At 45.9% G+C, this 19,865-nt stretch overlaps 1 protein-coding gene across 1 annotated transcript in view; it reads right to left on the bottom strand.

Annotated features, from left to right (window-relative positions):
* SLC14A2 (solute carrier family 14 member 2) overlaps nt 1–19,865 on the bottom strand; it is a gene marked incomplete at both ends in the record, with an annotated part of 56,851 nt that overhangs the window by 20,558 nt on the left and 16,428 nt on the right. The window contains 5 exons of the mRNA XM_079717628.1: nt 9,149–9,323; nt 9,817–9,866; nt 11,410–11,544; nt 13,063–13,210; nt 16,960–17,152. Coding sequence (XP_079573754.1) covers nt 9,149–9,323; nt 9,817–9,866; nt 11,410–11,544; nt 13,063–13,210; nt 16,960–17,152 — 701 coding nt within the window. The remainder of the gene's footprint in view (nt 1–9,148; nt 9,324–9,816; nt 9,867–11,409; nt 11,545–13,062; nt 13,211–16,959; nt 17,153–19,865) is intronic.

Raw genomic sequence — 19,865 nt, 5'->3', positions numbered from 1 at the left:
CTTCAGCAAGTTCACCAAGGCTCATATCCTTTGGGGCCAGTTTTTGAGGAGATCCCATTCTCTGATCAGATAACTTCAATGTCCTGGAATGTTGTTCCTCATGGCATGGCTATTTGTTTCCATCTGGATGTTTCTACATCCACTCTCTGTAGCTACACACAACATGTCTAAAGTAATCTAAGATGGCCATGTAAGAGAGGGCCATTGAGGAGATGGGCTGTTAAGCTGGGATGTTAAGATATTTGCGGTTCCTGAGATGTTCTAGTTCTATTGGCTTGTCTGTGGAAGGGGTACAGGACCTGAGGAGAGAGGCCAAGGAGCCTGGACCAGGTGTCTCCACCCTGGAAGCAGCAGGTAAGGAAGGACTCCTGGGAAGAAGGTTTTCAAATCTATCTCATTAGCATCCCACAGTCAGCTCAACAAGGGGCTGCCCTGGGAACCATACTGATGTCAGAGCTGTGGAAAGGATGATAAATAATATGACGGCTCATCCAGTGGGCACGTAGGTGGTAAGGGGATTTGAGGGCTGACGGGTTAACCTGGATCCATCACCAGATGAGCAAGAAGAGCTCAGGGTTGTGAGTTAGAACACCTGGGCATTTGTCCAGGCTCATTTATCACCTGGGCAGGTTCCTGGACAAGCCATGGTTTCCTCATCTAAAAGTAAAGGGTTTGAACTATAACTATGTAAGAGCCCTTCCAGCTTCAAGCTTCCAGGATCTGAACTCTCTCTGGAGTTCTTAATAAGGTCCCCCACCCCAGGATTGCCCTCCTGCAGCTCAGCAGAAGAAAGGAATGGAAAAAGATTGGGCTACCTTTTTTCTCTTCCTCTGAAAACTCAGATAGATGGTCCTGTTGGCTAGGGCTCTATCTGATTCATTTCTCTCCCCCAGGACCTCTTACCTGAGCTCTTTTTGATTTTCTGCACAGGGCTGGAGGGATCTAGACCACCGGGATTTGGGAAGAAGCTTCTTTCCAATTGGGCGGCGTCTCTGAGGAACTCAGGCGCTGGACTTCTCCCTAAAGCCGAACCCCTTCAGTTCCCAGAGCCCGCAGCTCATCCTCTTACTGGCTTTCTGTAAATTCCCTTTGTGTTTCCTAACCCTATGCCTTGTGCACGTCTTCCACTTGAGGAAGGGTACCATGGAGGAAGAGGGAGAGGAGAGACAACGTTCTTCCTGCAGCTTGCTCACTCTCCGACCTTCCTAAACTCCCCGAGGAAGACTGGCTTGGCTACCATGGTTTCCCCAAACTGGTTTGATCAGGCAGGTTTCCTTTAAAGGGCCAGAACCTGGACTGCCTGATAATAGCTTCCCTGTCTTCCCTCAGGCATCACCTCCCAGTTACTCCTCTTCTTAGAATTCTTGCTCCAGTATTTGCCTTTAAAGCAATTACCTAAGTGTTGTCTCCTCAGGGTGCCAATTTGCCTTCCCACATCAATGAACTCCCTTAACTACCCCCACCACAGGCAGGGCACAGGCTGGGGAACAGTATTGCCATCGGCGTCTTGATGGATATTTCTGCACAGCCTAATACTAGATGCTGTCTTTCTGGTTTTGTGGAAATTTTTAGACCTTTCCTCCTTCTGACTTCTGCTGACTGGGTCCTGGGGGCTGTCTCAGAGCAAGAAGGGCATGACCTAACCCCCGCATCCAGAACGGACTCTGAGCTCTATATATTAGGGAAGCGGCCCTCCCAAGTCCCATGAGGCCTTTGGGGGGGCGGGGCTCTGGTGGGCTGGAGTCTGGGGATGAGGCCCAATCCAAACATGTTTTGTTTGGCTTTGTGAGTATGATGGGTCAAGCATCAACTGTATACCCACCCCCACCCCTGCACACGTATACCCCCAACCCCCCTCAGCGACAGGGTGTGAGGTGGCTACCCAAGTTCAGAAACAGAACCTCACACTGAGGATATTAGCTACACCTGAGTAGACAAACTCCCCACTGACGTCAAAGGCCCCCTTCTCACAAGGCCAGGTGTTTTGGAACTGCAGAGGAGGGGTCCTGATCACGGAGGGCCTCATGAAGAAGGAAAGCAAACAAAAGAGTGAGGGAGGAGCCCTGGAGGGACCCACATTCCTGGGCGGGGTGGGGAACTGACAAGAGGCCAGCTTACTGCACAGGGGGCCTTCCTTTGGTGTTGCAAGTTCAAGGCCCATGGCTGTCTGCTGAGGACACGTTCCTTGTCCCCCCAGCTGGCTGGTCTCTTGGCTCAGCTCTGGAGGCCCATCTCTTGACCTCTTGCTCTAGCCTCTCCTTGAAGGCTCCTGAACTTCCTGTGGTGTGTTCACTCCAGCCCCTAAGCACCTAAAAGTGACAGGGAGATGCTACCCATGTACAACATGTAACCAGTTTGAAAAGACAAGAAATGATCACCCGGGAGGGAGGAGCCATCCAGGAAATTCTCACACATTCCATGAGCCAAATGGAGCTGTGTACTCAGAAGTGTGGTGAGTATCTGTCACGCACACTAGATTAGGGAGGGGCGGTCGAGTGCTCCTGGAAAGCAGAAATCTGAGGTGGACTCTTGTCCCCTGAGGGTCTTACCAGAGGCAACAGCTCAGATTCTGGGGTATCCCCAAGATAATCTATGCGTACAGATTATCTCCTGGAGGGCTTGGTCATCAGAATTTACTTCAGAACTAAGTCTTCTTCATAATGCTTATGGCTTCAACTCTGCATTTCCAACTTCGTAGGGGGAGGAGCCTGCATTGACCTCCAGGAGCCAAACTTGGGGAGGTCGGATTCCTCCAGGGGAAAAGCCTAGAGTTCCTGTGGAATAAATGAAAGCCGAGCTAGAAGTTCCCCGGAGAGTTACTTCCTTTACTTCATTCTGTTCCAGCAGCCTGTGCAGCTGTAGAGGGGCTGGCAACTCCTAGTTATCAGTTCACAGAGAATAAGGACTTACCTAGCAATGCCCCCTGCCTCCCTCCTTGGGGCCTTGGAATTCTAGTTCCATTAGGGACAGAAGTGTTCTCTATGGATTCTTCTATCTTCTCTGAATGGCAAGAGGCAGGGAAAGCCAGGCAAGTTGAAAAATCTCACATAAAAATTGAATACCTTTTAAAGTTGTCAGGTGAGACTGTGGTTTATTGAGTGGAAATCATACCTGCACCGAAACTGCCAGCTCCTAGCTGGTTTTAGGTAAGAGTCGTCCCCAGGCCCTCACAGCCTTTATGACCTGAGGAGACAAAGCTCAGACTCATACAGGAAGCACAAACAAACTGGGGCACACAGGTTTGATGTAGCCACAGATGCAGGCCAGGAAGATTAAGTTTTTTGATGGGCAGATCTTGGAGGGTTGACCAGAAGAAGAATCCCTGCAGAGGGGAGAGTGATGAAGAGGAGAAAGTCAAGGACAAGGCACAGTTGAGTAATGCTGGCCCCTCAGTTTGCATTCACACAAGTAGCCATGTTGAGCATTTTGGTAGACTGACCAAATGGCTAACTAGTCAAGCTCTAGGAAAAGCTATAAAGGCAGCAATGGTATACTTTTGATATATTTATCTCCATGTTCTTAACTTTTTGCCACCTTAATGATACCTCCTCCTTATTCTTCTGTAGGAACTCAGGGCTATAGAATCACTGAAACTTGGAGTTGGAAGAGAAGCTGCAGTTGTCAGCTGGTCTACCCCCACCCACAGCAAGCATCTCCAAGAGGTCAGGGTCTCACAGGACAACCATTTTTTCCGGCAACTTCCACTGTGAAAAAGCACCCCTCTCCACTGATTCAATATCTGCTTGCTTATCACTCCCACATAGTGGTCCTTATTCCATGCTCTGAAGTATTGTTGAGTAAACTGACTTATTCTTCCACATGTGTTACCTCATACTACGGACAGTCATGGCCCCAGATGTTTCTTCTCCAAGCTGAATACGACAGTTTCATCATCATTCCTGATGAAACAAAGGGGCCTCCAGACCTCATTCACCCAGCCCGGCCCCATGTCAGGATGCCCTCTCTTGCCAAAGATGCTCTCAGAATGTGCTGCCCATTTTTTCCTTTGTACTCTCCCCTCCTTTTTCGTCCAACTTATTCTCAGAAATGACTCCTTCAAACTAAGATGCAAGTGACTGATCATGCTTACCGTGTTACCTTCCCAGGACTGTTTACATTTTAACAGGTTCAAAGACTTGAACTGAAGGGATGGTTGGGAATGTTTGGGCAGCAGGTAATGACAAGATAGAGGACAAGAGGAGAAGAGGCACAGAAATTTTCCTGAAACCCTTAACATCATGCTTGATACTTTTCCTAAACAGAAGACTAAACCGACAAGATAATTCACTCAAAATCATGAAACTGGTGCTGTGACCTTATGTGGCACAGGTAGTCTGTGGTGACATCCTCACTTTTACCTCAGGTGAGACTAATCACCTGGTCAGGCAAATCCCCATAAAGTGAATTCCTTGAAGGCACAAACTGGTCTGATTCTTTCCTGGTTTGTTGTCAAGGGGGCCTGAGTAACATATTATTAGTTCCCCATACAATATCTTCTGGATGAATGAGTGAATGAAGTCAGAAATACAGTTAAAAGAAAATGATAAAGTTAAAAGGAAATGATAAAGGTTAAAATAAAGGGATAAGAAAACACCAGGGAAAAAAAAAAAAAAAGAAAATACCAGAAAGAAAGTAAGTATGGCAACATAAATGTCAGCTGAGTTGGAATTTGGTTAAAGGCACTAATGAGTATAAAAATGAGTACTTTGTAATAGTAAAAGATAAAATTTAAGAAGAAACAATGACAGTCATAGTCCATAGGCACCAAACAACGTAGCTGCTAAATATATGAGACAAATATTTCAGAAATACAAAGAGAGTTTAATAAAACTATACAATTATAGTTGAATTTTAATAAACACTTCAGAATTAAGATTCATAGACAAAAAATAAATAAGTGCATAGAAGAGTTGAATGTTGCAATTAATAAATGAATTTAATATGTATTTCCTTCAAATCAAAAATCTGCATTTTGTATGTCCAAAATCAATCAAATACTTGGCCACACAGAAAAATGCATAACATTTTAAAATAAAGATTGAACAGACCATATTCTTTGCTCATAATCCAATAAAACTAGATATAAGAAGTTAAAAAATATCAAAAAGTTTAAAGTGCTAGAAATTAAAAAAACACATTCTTAAATAATCCTTGCATCAAAGAGAAATATAAAGTAAAGTTATGAACTGTTTAAAACTGATGAAAGTAGAATACTTTATTCCAAAAACCTACAGTACACAGCTAAAGCTGTACTCAGAGGGAAATTAATAGCCTTAAAATGCCTTTGTTGTTAAAAGAGAAAGATCTAAAATAAAGGAACTTTATATGAATTTTAAAACATTAGGAAAAAACCATTTAAGTAAACCATGAGAAAACTGGAAAAAGACATAGAAAAAAAAACCAAAATGAGTATAAAAGGACAAATAAATTCTAAACTGTTTCTTTGAAAAAAACCAATAAAATGGATGAACCCCTCACAAGCCTGATTAAGCAAAAGAGAGCAAAATCACATAAGATTAGAAATGAAAAAGGTGACAAAGCAACAGATAACAGGAGAGATAGAAATTATCATGAGAATATTATGAGTAATAGTATGGCAACAAAATGTAAAATAGATAGCTAGTAGGAAGCAGCCGCATAGCACAGGGAGATGAGCTCGGTGCTTTGTGACCACCTAGAAGGGTGGGATAGGGAGGGTGGGAAGGAGGGAGATGCAAGAGGGAAGCGATATGGGAACATATGTATATGTATAACTGATTTGCTTTGTTATAAAACAGAAACTAACACATCATTGTAAAGCAATTATACTCCAATAAAGCTGTAAAAAAATTTAAAAATAAATAAATAAATAAAAATTTCAGCAGTTAAAAAAAAAAATAGTATGGCAACAAAATTTTACAATGAAAGAAAATGTGTTATTTCCTAGCAAACTCCCAAGTTTGACCAAGAAGAAGTAAAACATTTTATTATGTTAATTATCATAGAAGAGACAGGAGAGATGATTTAAGACTATTTAAAAATACAGCACAAAAATAGAACAAAAATAGAATTTTTTGTTCTAAGAATAGAACAAAACTATTTCACAGTGATAGTAGAACTCATCAGTGTTGTAGGAGAGAAGATGAAAATGGGAGGGTGAGATGGCCAGGTCAGAGGGAAGAGACAGTGGAGAGAGGGAGAAAGGGGTATGTTGGGGAAAGAGAGTTTAAGACAGTACCTCCTCTAAAGCACCCTCCTCCCCAACCCCACACATACATTCCTACTCTCTTTAATGACTGCTTATTTCTGTTCATCCATAAATACTTATGTTCAACTATCATTTGTATACCCAAGGGCTGCTGCTGCTAGTTTGGGGTGATAGTAGAAAAACATTTATTATGTGCTCCCTGAAGCCCTTCTCCTTCCCTCCTGGGGGCCTGCTCCCAAGCAACCCCATGTTGGTGGTGAGAATCTGTAAGGTTAGGGCTCGTGACATACTCATTCAAGGGGACAGTAGTTGGCGAAGCTCTGGTGAAGGTGGGACAAGATCACTCCAGGGAGCTAGCTCTCAGGTCCCGAAAGGCTATTTGGGCTACTTCAGAGGACATCTGGGCATCTGTCTATGGTCTGTGGGAAGAGTGCCCTGCACTGGGCAGAGTTTTCTTAGAGGGGTGGGGATTTTCACTTCTGCCCCACCCTCATCCATACTAGAGGGAGAGAGAGAGAGATGCCGCTTCTGCCCACTAGCCTGGCTTAATGAGATTTGTTCTGCCTCCGGAAGGAGATTGTTTGACCAAATTTGAAAAGTTACCATCAATTTTCAGCCTCTTAGCCCCAAAAGATTTTTTTAAAAACATTTTTATCACTCCTGTACCACTTCTCTTGGCAAGAGAATTCAGTGATTAATAATACTTGGCCCCAGTGGTTCTTTCTTACATCACACTAGCAGATAATGTGTTTTTCTATTTGTACATATATACCTGGTCATATTGATCACAGTGCATTATAAAGTTTCTGGGGTCCTGTGGCTTTTCCAGACTTGCTGGACATACTTTTTCCTTTCTCTGAATAACTTAGCTTTTATCCATTTTTTTCCAAATGAGTTTGGCAGTTTGTATTACAGTTAACTTTTAATTCCTGTGGGGGTTAAAGGTGGAACTTGGGAGGGAAAAACAACCCAGATACCAGTGACCAAAGTGGTACCTTGTAAATGACAAACTATGAAGTGGTGTGGGGAGAGAAGGGAGGGGGAGAGAAAATCTTGTCCAGTTGAGCTGAAAGCATTTTTCATATCCAAATAGTTTTCCTCTCCTGAAAATCCAATAGAAAGCATGGTTAAAGGAGTGCTCCCATCAGATCCAGTGTTTTGGGTGGAGATTCTCAAGGGCTTAACAGAGAGAAGAGGGGATTTCCTACGACAATTTGCCCATAATGAAAGAATAGGGTTTCTGGTTCTATCTCTTGTTAGAATAGCCGGGGTGGGGGTGGGGTGTCTCCCTCCGTTTTGGGTGATTGAGCCCCAGAAGGCTTCATCCTCCATATGGAGGGGATTCCTCATCACAAGATGGTGGGACAACCTGGCCTGCATGCTCCCTTCTAACCCTGAGATTCCAGAGCCCCCCTCCTCTTCCTGCCTAGAAACCCCTGCACTGAAGGGCCTGAGTTTTCTTCTTCCTCTCATGGTGGTGCACCTGCTGGCAGAGGGGAAACAGAGCGAGGGGCCGGAGAGGGTGAGCCTTAGGGGTGGTTCCCAGACATGCGTGTGGAAGGAAGTCCTGGTGTAAACTGCGTCTCTTAGTGCTCATCACTGGGCCTGTCAGTCTCTGAAGGAGCCTCAGGGCAGATTTTCCTGCTTCCGGTCACACTGATCTCTGTTTCTTGAGTGCCCTCCATTTCTTAAGAATCTTCACACTATCATCCAGCATGTAAATGCCTTGTGGCTTTATCTGGTGTAAAGAACATGGTGGTGTCCTTTGGGTCTGCCCACTTCCCACCAGCTCCTAACTGTTATATGTGGATCTCCAGCTCTAAGCATTGTTATATTCATCATCTACCTCAGGGACTAGCCAACTATGGCTTGTGGGCCAAATCTAGCTGCTTGCTTAATAAAGTCTTACTGGAACACAGCTACCATCATTGATTTACATGTTGTCTAAGACTGCTTTGCTCTACGATGACAGAGTTGAGTGTTTGTAAGAGACTGTATAGCCTCCAGAGCCAAAAGTATTTACTATTTGACACTTTCTGGGAAAAAGTTGACAACCCCTGATCTATATATAAATAAAGATTGAATGTAAGCTAATGCCTATAATTGGGAAGGCAAATTATGAAATCATGGATAAGTTTTGTTCTTCTACTCAAGGCTAACCATTTGTTTAAAGTATCATAAATCTCATAAAGCTTCCAACACCCACAAGCAGACAGGAAAATGAAATAAATTTCCCCAGCCTCTCACATACTGAGCTCAGGTACTTTCCTCAACTGAATTCCCTGCTCAAAGTTGCTGGCTTGACCTACACTGAGAAATGCTTATCCTTCATCATGAGTCATATAGGATTCTAACTTACTGATTCCTTCCCACTATGGAATACCCTCTTGTCCTTTACCTTGACCCCTGAACATTCAAGACTCCCTATTTAGACACTTTCAGTGCCCTAGCTGTCCCTGTTTTTACTTTAAAACTACCTGTGTGAAATTCCTCTCTTTAATGTAAAGCTGTATGTGCCCATCAGCCATTAGCTCCGTGCACCGTGGTGCCTGCATACCCCGAATTTTCACCCACTCAGGAACCACTCAGCAAGTTCAGTTTCACAGCATCTATTATTTAGTTAAACATGCCAAGAAGATCATCTCTTAATCACCTTTCCAAAAGACTAAATACAAAGAATGGTTTTAAGCCAATGACATTGAAAACACATGCCTTACTACTGGTGCCAGCAAGCTCATCACCAACTTCCTCTAACGATGCACAATGGTTAGTTAAGGTGATTTGGGCAGGAAGAGAAAATCAGCACCAGGGAAAGGGAGTTACAGGTGTGTTTGGTTCCACACGGGTACAAAGAGAAGCAAAGAAAGTGAGTGCTGCAGCTGATTGACCCAGAGTTGAGATTACAGGGAGCAGACCCAGGTCCAGGCAAAGAGCATTTCTGCCTGTAACTTGGTTAATCACCACTGAGGGACTTCTCTTCTTCACTGCTTTTCACTGTCAGGTAGTAGATGCGGTTGGCCTCTGGGTAGGTGACTTTGCTGAGTGGGAGCTTGTAGATGGCTGGGTTGTTGGTCGCCAGGAGCAGGAAGGTGAGTGCCGAGAGGCAGAAGGGCCAGGTGCCTGGTGGCACACCAACCTGAAATCAAAAACACTGGGGTCTGAAAATGTTCCTGGGTTCCAGGGAACTTGGGGGAGAAGGATGACGTAGGGATTGAGGATGGGGCATTGGTTTCTGGGTTTATCATGTCAGAGTATTTGGTTTGAATTTGAGGTGTTGGTACCTTTGGGCACAATCAGAATCTTTTAATGATGGAGCTGGAAACCCCCCAGGGATGATCTCCCATATCCGGCCAAACATGAGTACCTCCATCTGTCCATCCATGTTCTCCACTGCTGGTTACAATACTCTCTCTTTCACACACACACACACACACACACACACACACACACCCCCTCAGAGGCACATGTATGCTATTGCCAGTCCTTCTCTGCACAGACCCTGGATAAACCTTGACAAGGGTGTTGTATGGAGTGCTAGCTACCAGAACACAATCACAAGACTCCAAATGTCCTGAAGCCATGGCTGGGGAGGGGCACTTTAGGGTAGTGTCAAGAGACCCCAAACTTACCATTGACATTATGTTGGAGAGGGCTGCTCCCATGTATGCACAGAACAGGGCTGTGGAAAAACAAGGACCATCAGGAGTCAGCTTTCCAGGGCCGGCCCCCAGCCCTCCCCAAGAACAGATCTCCACTCTGGCTCCAGCAGCTTTGGTGTTTGCACCATACCCTGACATCTGGCATGTTTGCCTGACATTATTAGTTATCTTTGCAGGTAGATGTGACCCATCTCCCATCAGGCTGTGTGTTCTCTAAGGGTAGAGGTTAAAGCTTACATACCCCTTTATCCCCTCCCCACTTCCATGGTGGCCTTGAATAGAGTCAGGGGTCAACAAGCATCTTTCACAAGTCCACACTGACCTTGGTGATGGTCTAGCACAGGCTTGATGGCTGGATGATTATCTGTCTGGGGAGTGAGTGGTCAGACTATGTGAGCTCTGGATAAAGTCCCTCCTGTCCAAGATTCTGAGCTGCTGTGATGCTGTTGGACCTTAATCAAGTCCCACCACGGCTGGACCTTATTGGGTTCCTGAGCCAGGCATCTGGGTTCACCCATAGGATGAGAGTAGTTGGACAGTTAGGGGAGCTCATCCATACCCCTGGTGCCTCTGGACAAGCTCCTTCTACCGTTTTACCTTTGCTCTGTTTCTCTGTCCAGAACACCTTTTCCCCATCTTTGCCTATCTAAATCCCACCCTAAAAGTGTTGAGATAAACCCCAGCCTCCCCTTGAAGCCTTCCCAGATGGTTCCAGCCACAGGAATCTGTCACTCCTCTGAAGGACAAAGACAATTACAGTCTGAACCTCAAAATACCTGGCATTTTTGACTCGGTGAATATTTACAGAGCCCACTGTCTCCAAGCCCAGCCTTGTGCTGGATGCTGAGGAGAATACAAGAGACATGGAAGTCATTTACAGTCCCCACACATAAGTGGGGAAAAACAGGAAAAGCTCTTCTAGATGATATTCTGCCCTTTACAGAGCATGGTGCTGGGGTGCAGGTGTAATGCCCGTGGCCCACTTCTCTTCTCTGTTTACTCTATGGAAATCAAGCTTCCTTAGTGCTATGTTATCATTTTCTGGGACCTCAGCGCTCCCAGGTACACACATCATCTCACTGGATCTTTCCAACCATCTTTTTAGATATCTTAGCCTGAATAATTGTGTAATTATTTCTCCTCTGCTAGACCATGGCTTCATGAGGATGTGGTCACCTCTGTATTTTCCGTGCCTAGCCAAGGGCCTAGAACTTAGTGGTGCCTTAAAAATAGTGGTTGAATGAAGAGTTATTCAGGGCAGGAACGCTGCCACTAGCACATGAGGAAACGTGTGTGGGATTTCCTCGTGAAATTTATAACACTGTGTACATATAGTAGCAGTAATAGTGGTGGTGACTCCATCTGACAGTGGAGGAGCCTCAAATCCGCCAGCTGTTAGGGACCCTACCATTAAACCCTCTAGTGATAGGACCCCAGCCACAGTTGTTCCATCACTACTGCTCAGTACTGATTAGCGGCCATCATGGATGTCACATAACCAGGGGAGTGGGGAGGGCAAGGAACAGAAGAGTGACTTGGTTGCCAGCTTTCCCAGATACCCACCGCAGACAAGGGCCAGCAGGTGGGTCTGCCAGGTAAGGGCGTAGAACATGCCACCGATGGCGATGCAGGAGAGGACGCAGTTGTAGCTCCAGAGGCCCAGGTAGATAGTCTTGAAGGGCGTGGCCACTGTCAGGGCTGTAGGACAAGGTGTTGCATTTCTGGCTGATTCAGGGTCACAGCACAAAGATCACCCCACGCTGGTGCAAGGTCTCAGGTGGCCTCCCTTCTGTCGTTCCGCCCACACCTGCTACCCTTACTCATCAGAGGAGCCTCTACAAATAGTGTCCAGTCTTAGGAAACCAACAATGGGAGGAGAGCAGTGGTATCCACTGTTTTTCAAAGACTTCACTCAGAGATATGACTACTTCTATGGTGAGGGTAAGCCAAGGAGGTGGGACTCCAGGCCCTCCCCATTCCTTTGGCCAGAGCAACTGCATTTTTAGCAAGAAAGATTTCAATTGAAAAAGTTCTGCTTCGGGCTTCCCTGGTGGCGCAGTGGTTGAGAGTCCGCCTGCCGATGCAGGGGACGCGGGTTCGTGCCCCCGTCCGGGAAGATCCCACATGCCGCAGAGCGGCTGGGCCCGTGAGCCATGGCCGCTGAGCCTGCGCGTCCGGAGCCTGTGCTCCGCAACGGGAGAGGCCACAGCAGTGAGAGGCCCGCGTACCGCAAACAAAAACAAAACAAAACAAAACAAAACAAAACAAAAAAAAGTTCTGCTTCAACTGGTTGAGAAACATTATGTATATACAGATATAGCTATATCTATACATACAGATAGAGAAATGAGACAGCAAAAGGGGTAGGATGTGAACAGCAGGTGATCTGGGTAAAGAATTTGTGGGTGCCTCTTGGACTATTTTTATTTTCATAATTTTTTTTTTTTCCGGTACGCGGGCCTCTCACTGCTGTGGCCTCTCCCGTTGCGGAGCACAGGCTCCGGACACGCAGGCTCAGTGGCCATGGCTCACGGGCCAAGCCGCTCTGCGGCATGTGGGATCTTCCCGGACCTGGGCACGAACCCGTGTCCCCTGCATCAGCAGGTGGACTCTCAACCACTGCGCCACCAAGGGAGCCCTATTTTCGTAATTTTTGATAAGTTTGAAATTATTTCCAAATAAAACAATTTTTTTAAAGTTGTGCTTCCAAGAAATTTTTGAAAAATATTGCGATAAGTCAACAGGCTCCTATTCTTAAAGCGCCGACGTCTGTTTCTGACTCTACTGTCTGCACTTACATATATAAGTGTGTATATATACACATATATAGAAATTAAATGACATTTGTCAAATGACAATTCAATTTCTGAGAAAAGTTTTCCTTTTAGCTTAGTCAGAATTTCGAAGGGCTGGGTCATTTATGCCTCTGCTTGGTCTGCTACTGGCCCCCACCCTCACCGGGTTACCCTCCTCCTCCCACCCCTCAGCTCCTAGGGGCTCAGTTTACAGGCCAACACGTCTCAGTCCCTTTGCATCTCTCCACACATCCTGCTACTGCAATCTGCTCCCTTTGGAGACTCGAGAAACGGAAAAATAATTCTCAAGCCCTGGCAGTGTTTAAAAACTCCAGTGAAGATAAGTCTAGACAATTTGCTGTGTGCTGGGGAAAAATGACCCCAGGAAAATGATCCCTGCAGAGAGGGGGCCCTGTCCTACCTGCTAGCATCCCCACGATTGAGCCAATGGCTGCATGCAAGCAGATGAGTGGTGAGCAGATGAACAGGGCCACCAGGAACACGCCACCTGTCCAGGGATTGTCGCAGCCATACACCTGTCCGACCCCAATGGGGATGGATTGTAGCAGCTGCAAAGTCAACAGAATCCTGGTCACTGGAGCGTGGGCTGATAATGCAAGGACCAGGCCCTCGGGCCAGGAGTGAGCCATTCCTGGCTGGGTAATGGGGTGGAACGGAAGGATGGCTGTGCCCTCGAGTGTGTGGGAGAACGTGGGAGGGCACAAACTGGAACAAATAACTCCTCACTCCACCACCTGGCAGGCATCTGAGCATCCCTCATGCAAAGCCGGGCAGGTCCCCCAACACAGAGGCCGGACACAGGTGCTTCTGAGGGACACATGGATTTTGCTTTGAGGGGACCAGAGGATACCTCCCTGGACTGCCATTGGGGGTTTCAGGCACTAGGGGATTTCCCCTAGACCTTCTGAAATTCTAGAAATATTCCAGGAATTTTGGAAATATTCTAGGCCATTTTGATGAATGATTTGACCAAAGGTCAGCCAGCTCATGGTGGCCAAGCCCAGGCTAGAGCCTCTGAGCTTGATCCCTAGTCTACTGGCGGCTGCCTCACATTCAGTGCTACCTGGGGGATGGTGGGACCCTGGGAAGGAGGAGAAGACACTTCCCCTGCTCTGGAGGAGCACTTCACATTGCAGAAAGGTAGCGCGAGGAACATCTGGAGAATAGCACGGAGCCCCAAATCCCTGGGCCTGAGAATCATTGGGTGGTGCTGGAATTGGAGATGATTGATTTGGCAGTGATGTCAGATAGCCTTTTTTTGCCCTAGCTGAACCACCCACACTTTGGCAAAAAGTTCTTTGAGGGCAAAAAGGAAAGGAGGGAGATTGACAGGGCAGGGAAAGGACTGGCTTGGGAGTCGAGAGCTCTAGCTTTTAGGGGGCTCTGCAGGAGGTCATTGTGTAACCGTTGGCATGTCACCTCCTCATCTGGGCTCTGGTGACCTCCTCCGTAAGATGGGGAGGCTGTCCTAGTAGACTATCTTCCAGCTTTAAGATTCTGCCAACTCCTTTCTCCATTACCAGCTCACATGACCTTTTTGAGGACAGGGCTCCTTTACCTGGGCCCATAATAGGTGCTTAATAAATATGTGTTGATTAGCTCAGTGGTTTCCAAACTTTGTGTACATTGGAATCACCTAAAGGTCTTTTTAAAAAATGTTGGTGTCTGGCCCCTCCCCAGACATTCTGTTTTAACTGGTGTGGGGGGTCGGGAGGCTGGCTGGGGCCTCTTCTGACTCTAATGTACAACAGAGCTTGGGGACCAATGGATTAGCTACAGACAATCTACTGTAGATGTTGGGAGTGCATTGCATTTCTCCCTTTGATGAAATTTTGCTCTTTTTAACAACCTGACTTAATTCTGGAGTCAATATGATTTCTTTAGAGAATTTGAGGAGTCCCAGAGAGCTTTTAAACTATGTCCACTCTTGTCTCCGAATGGGTGGTCTTTTAATCACCAAGCACTGTTTGGGCCAGAGTCTATAGACTTCTGCAAGGAATCATAGGGTGGGGGCCCTGTCTTATTTAAAGAAACCCTGAAAACCCTTTGTACCAGTCCAGGGACCTCAGCTTCAGAGTGGGAACAGGTTGGAAATCTACTCAGTAAATATTCCATGACTTCCCTACATCTGAGGAATGCAGGATGCTGCGGGGAATCTGATTCCCACCTTCCCAACTGGGAACCCAGGTTTAAAGCCCAAGCAGGCAAGAATGAGAAGAATGAGGGGACAAGCCGCTTTGGAGTGAAGCCTGGGTTTAGAATGAAGCTCTGCCGGTTTCCAAATCTCAGCCTGGCGAATGGTGGCCCTGGTCCCTCCAAGCTGTGCTCCGGGCCACAGCGAATACCCTGGTGCGAAGTGCAGTCAGGTGTGCGGTGGAAATTTACTAAGGACCGGCCTCCTATGTACTCCGGATAATCCTTGTGTAACAACAACAAGCTGGTTAAACAAAACAGACGTCACTCCCCTCATTGTTTTGAAGAGAAAGAGGGAAATGGCATTGATTCTTCAAAACTCAGATCTGGATGTGCAGAAGAAAAGGAGCCAGTGGTCAGAGTGGTGGTGGTGGGGAATTCAGAGGGTGAGCTTGGGCCTCAGGGTATCTAGATTTGGCTCCTACCACTTTGTTTGTTTTGAAGATGATCAAGAGGTACCTCTTCTGTGTGGCTGTCTCCACTCTGGTCCCCTCAGCACAGGACAGTACAGCCTCACCCTGCAGGGTGGGTGGGGGGCTTGGTGGCCCTTTCTCTCTGGCAGTGCCACATGTCCCTGTGGCTGTCACTCAGACCAGCCTCATCCCTAGGGCTCAGGGATAGCGGGTTGTGCCCCTGAGGCCGTGTGTGTCCAGTTGCCAGATGGCTGATCATTGATAATTCAAAGTTAGTTTCGTCCCTGCTCTGACCCCAGCAGTTTTCCATTTGAGAGGGTGGGCTTTTGCTTAAATGCAGGGCTCTGTCTTTTCCATTGTCTTGAATTTAGGCCCTAATCTTGCCTCTGATCCCATTCTAACCTCAGCCTCAGGTAAAGCTTTTAAAAAGACAAAAGCTTCAAAAAGTTTGGCATTGCTGGCAGCAGCGTTTCCCATGAGGGGCAGGGGAGGCTTTCCTTTTCTGACAGGTTCAGGCTCGGAGTTTGGCTGATGCTGCAGGGCCTGTGCTGTCCACCCCACCTGGTGTCTGCCTGGCACCAGGGCCACCCAGAGGTTTAAGCACATCTAGACAAAGGACTTGGCTGGTGGGGAGGGCTCAGAAATCAGATTTTGTGAACAATATTTGAGGCACTAGCTACAGTTTGACCTCGGGGATCTAACCACCTCTGTGCCTTGGTTTTCCCATCTGTAAAAGGGGATGATGATAGAACGTACAGTATTGGGTTATGATGAAGGTTAAATGAGTTAGTAAGCTAAGGGCTTGGAACAGAGTCTGATACATAATAAACTTGCTTTAGTGTAAGCTGTTAGCTATCTCTATATTCATTAACAAAGGCAAAATTTTACAATTCTATATATCTAACCTTATGTTAGGTTTTTATTATATCTCTTGATCTCTGATGTCGAGAGATCAGTAGAATAAATGAATATGTACATGTGTGATAGAATATAAAGCAGGGTTTCTCAACTTTGGAATTGCTGACATTTTGGGCTGGTTAATTCTTTGCTGTGGGGCAGGGGCTGACTTGTGCATTGTGGGATATCTAGCAGCATCCCTCGCCTCTACCCGCTAGATGCCAGTGGCACCCTTTCTCCCCAGTCTTGATAATTATAACATTTCTGCAGACATTTGCCTTCCCCAGGAGGGCAAAAATCACTCCTGCTTGAGAACCGCTGATATGGAAAATAAACAAAAATGTAACCCCATCTTCTATTGATAGCATCTTTGAAATCTTAATTTTAAACATTATTTTAGTGTCCTGACCCTTCACCCAACTACCCATTTTATTTAAAATTTTCCCCTTAATCCCACCGTTCTGTATTGTCAACTTAACCTTTATCTGTAAACTTGTTTATTATCTGTTTCCCTGTGCAGAGTGTAGGCGTTATGAAGGCAGAGCTGTTGTTTTGTTCTCCATGTATTCCCAGTGTCTGATAAAGTGCCCAACAAAAATAAGGTCTTCAGTAGGGGTTTATTGAAAGAACATATGGAGGTGGCAGTGACCGTTTCCTGTCCTCCTCTCTGCTAAGACCCATCATCTGCTGGAGGTGCATCTAGAGAAGATGAGAGCCTGAGTAATCCACAAAGTGGTGAGTGAGATGGTCTGCAGTGGAAACAGGGCCCCACACACCTGCCACTGGTGACTTACCAAAGACATCTCAATCTCTGACCAGGTGATGTTGGGCACTGAAGACACGGGCTCCACCAGCGTCATGGGGAAGAAGAGGTTGTAGTGGCCCGTGGCCGCCAAGTACAGGGTCACTGCGATGTTGAAGGGCAGTGTGAAGACCGGGAGGTCCCACTTGCTGAAGATGGAACTCAAGGCGCTAGAAAAGACAGGGCTGGAGATGGAAGGGGCAAAGGATTAATCGCTGCGCTCATCCTTCAGTCTATACTGTCTAGCCAGCTCCGGTCACTGGACCACTCACTATCCCCTCTCCTTGGCACAGCCATTCCTGGCTCCCTTGAGACTCGAGTGGTCCATTTACCTGGGACTGGAAACAAGGTGTTCAATGTAAGTCTACATCTTTGGGAAACAAAATTTAAAAGTCTTATAACTTGTTTTCTATAGAAAAGGTTATAAAATAATTTATATATTTCCTTGTTTCTTAAACCGAGGAAACTAAACAAAATCTTATCTTTACAAGATGTCATGTATTGCCTTTGGATCATTACAATGTACATCACGATGTATCCTGGGCTGTGATAACATTTAGAATATATGCTTTAATTAACCTTCTAAGAGGAGGCTGCTATGAATATAGCAATTCAGCTGAAGTACTTGGAATTATGCTAGGAGCCACCATGTGAAAATGAAACCTTCAGTTGACTGTGTTCTCTGTCTTCCTGGTGTCTTCCTTGGGGAGAGAGTGGATTCTGGAGAAAGATGGAGCGAGGTGCAAATCCTAACTCCTACACTTACGGGCTGAGTGAGCTGTGTTAGGAAATTAACCTTCCTTAGCCTCAGTTTCCCCTGAAAGGGCCATCCACCTGGCAACCAACACTCTACATCTCCCACAGGCAGTGAGCTGCAGGACAAAACTTGAACTTGTGATGCAGCTGATTGGTTCACTTTTAACTAAGTATGATGAATCTCAGTTGGGCATTTAAGACTGCCTGAAACCCCTACTATACGTCCCTAGCAAATTAACTCTCCAACTTGCTGAGACAACAATTTTGCATTTTCTCCTTTCTCCTCAATTCTTCACTTTCTGCTTCCCTTTAGTTTCAGCTAACCACCTTGCTTTACTCCACTAAGAAAACAGAAATGACAAGACGAGAAATGCTTCGTTTTCCCGACCATAAGATTCATACTCCGACTGCTTTGTTCCCACATACACTGCCTCTCTGCCTTGTTCATGTAATGGAAGTGTCCCTGCTCCCTTATCAGGCCAATTCTTTTCCTTGTACTTTGGGATCCAGTCTCTCAAAGACTTCATTCTTGCAATTCTCTCCTTTCTCTCCTGCAGCTTCAACCTCTCCTTTTTCTCCAGGTCACTCTCATAAATACATAATGTGTTCTAGTATCTCTACCTTAAAAATCCTCCCCCTTTCTGATTTCTGCTCCAAATATTGCCCCTTTTCTCTGCCTCCTGCACAACAATACTCCTCAAAACGAGTCTATCTTGGTTGTCCCCAATTTTTCTACTCCCATTCTTTCCTAAACCCACTCCAATCAGGTGGATGTTCTCCCCACACCACAGAAATGGCTTTTGTCCAGTTCACCGATGACATCTCTCTTGCCGTGGTCATTCTCTGCTCCTTTCATTTGACAGTTGGATCCTCCGCCTGGATCGAAACACTTTCTGTCAGGGCTACCACGACGCTGCACTTAGTTGCTTCTCTAGCTGCTCCTTCTCAAGTCCCCTTCAGTGGTTCTTCCGCTCTTCTGCCAGGCATCTAAATCTTGGAAGATCCTACAGCTCTGTCTTGGATCTTCTCTTTTTGAATCCTCTCCTCCTGGGTGATAACCTTTAGTTTCAAGGATGAAATATCTTCTATATGCTTCTGCCTTCCTAATCTTGACCAGATCACTACGTTCCAGATTTGCACATCCCATTTCTTTCTCAGCATCTCTACTCAGAAGGCTGAAGTTTAATATATCCAAACAGAGCTCTTGACTTGTGTCCTGTCCCTCACTAGCAACTGGTTTTTCTTTCTGTCTCCTCTATCAACCCGGCTGCTCAGGCAAATTATAGGAGCGCACCGAGTCTTCCTTCATCCCCACCCCCAAACTCCACAGCCTCCAAGAAAGTCCTGCCAACTACCTTCCTTAAAATATACCCCAAGCCCAACCACTTCTCTTCACCTTCATGGACATCACCCTGGTCAAAGCATTCCTGTCCTCTGTGGGTTATTGCAGCAGATTCCTAACTATGCTTCTAGCATCCACTCCCGCTCCAGCTAAAATCCATTCTCCACACTACCAGCAGAGTGATTTGTTTAAATTTAAACCACATCCTATCACTCCTCTGCTTAAAACCCTTTCACTGCTTCTCATCACTGTTGTAAAAATCAAAAGGCTTACTGGAGAGGTACAAACTATTAGGCACAAAATAAGCTACAAGGATATATTGTACAACACGGGGAATAGAACCAATCTTATAATAACTATAAATGGAGTATAATCTTTAAAATTTGTGAATCACTATAGTGTACACCTATAACTTATATGAGGTTGTACAGCAACTATACTTCAATTAAAAGAAAGGCTTACTAGACCCACAAGGTGTATGGGCCTTGGCCATCATCTACTTCTGCCCTCACCTCCTGCCACCGCTCCTTCATTCACTAGGCTTCAGCCCCTCTGGTCTTGTTTCTTGAACACATCATGCTTCTCCAGTTGGTGTCTTTGCATATGCCACTGGTTCTGCCTGCAATATACTTCACACAGATCTTCAGATGGCAGGTACTTTCTTATTTAGGTGACAGTTCAGATGTCTCCTCTTCAAAGTGGCCTTCCCTGACCACCCAAGTCTGGGATCACTCTTTGTCCCGTTTGCCCCATTTTGCTTCCCTCAAAGCACTTATCATATCTTGAAAGGATCGTTTTAC

This window comes from Hyperoodon ampullatus (genome assembly GCF_949752795.1).
Source record: "Hyperoodon ampullatus genome assembly, chromosome: 13".
Taxonomy (NCBI): domain Eukaryota; kingdom Metazoa; phylum Chordata; class Mammalia; order Artiodactyla; family Ziphiidae; genus Hyperoodon; species Hyperoodon ampullatus.
The sequence above is the reverse complement of the archived record's forward strand: the minus strand, read 5'-3'. Positions and strand labels throughout refer to the sequence as shown.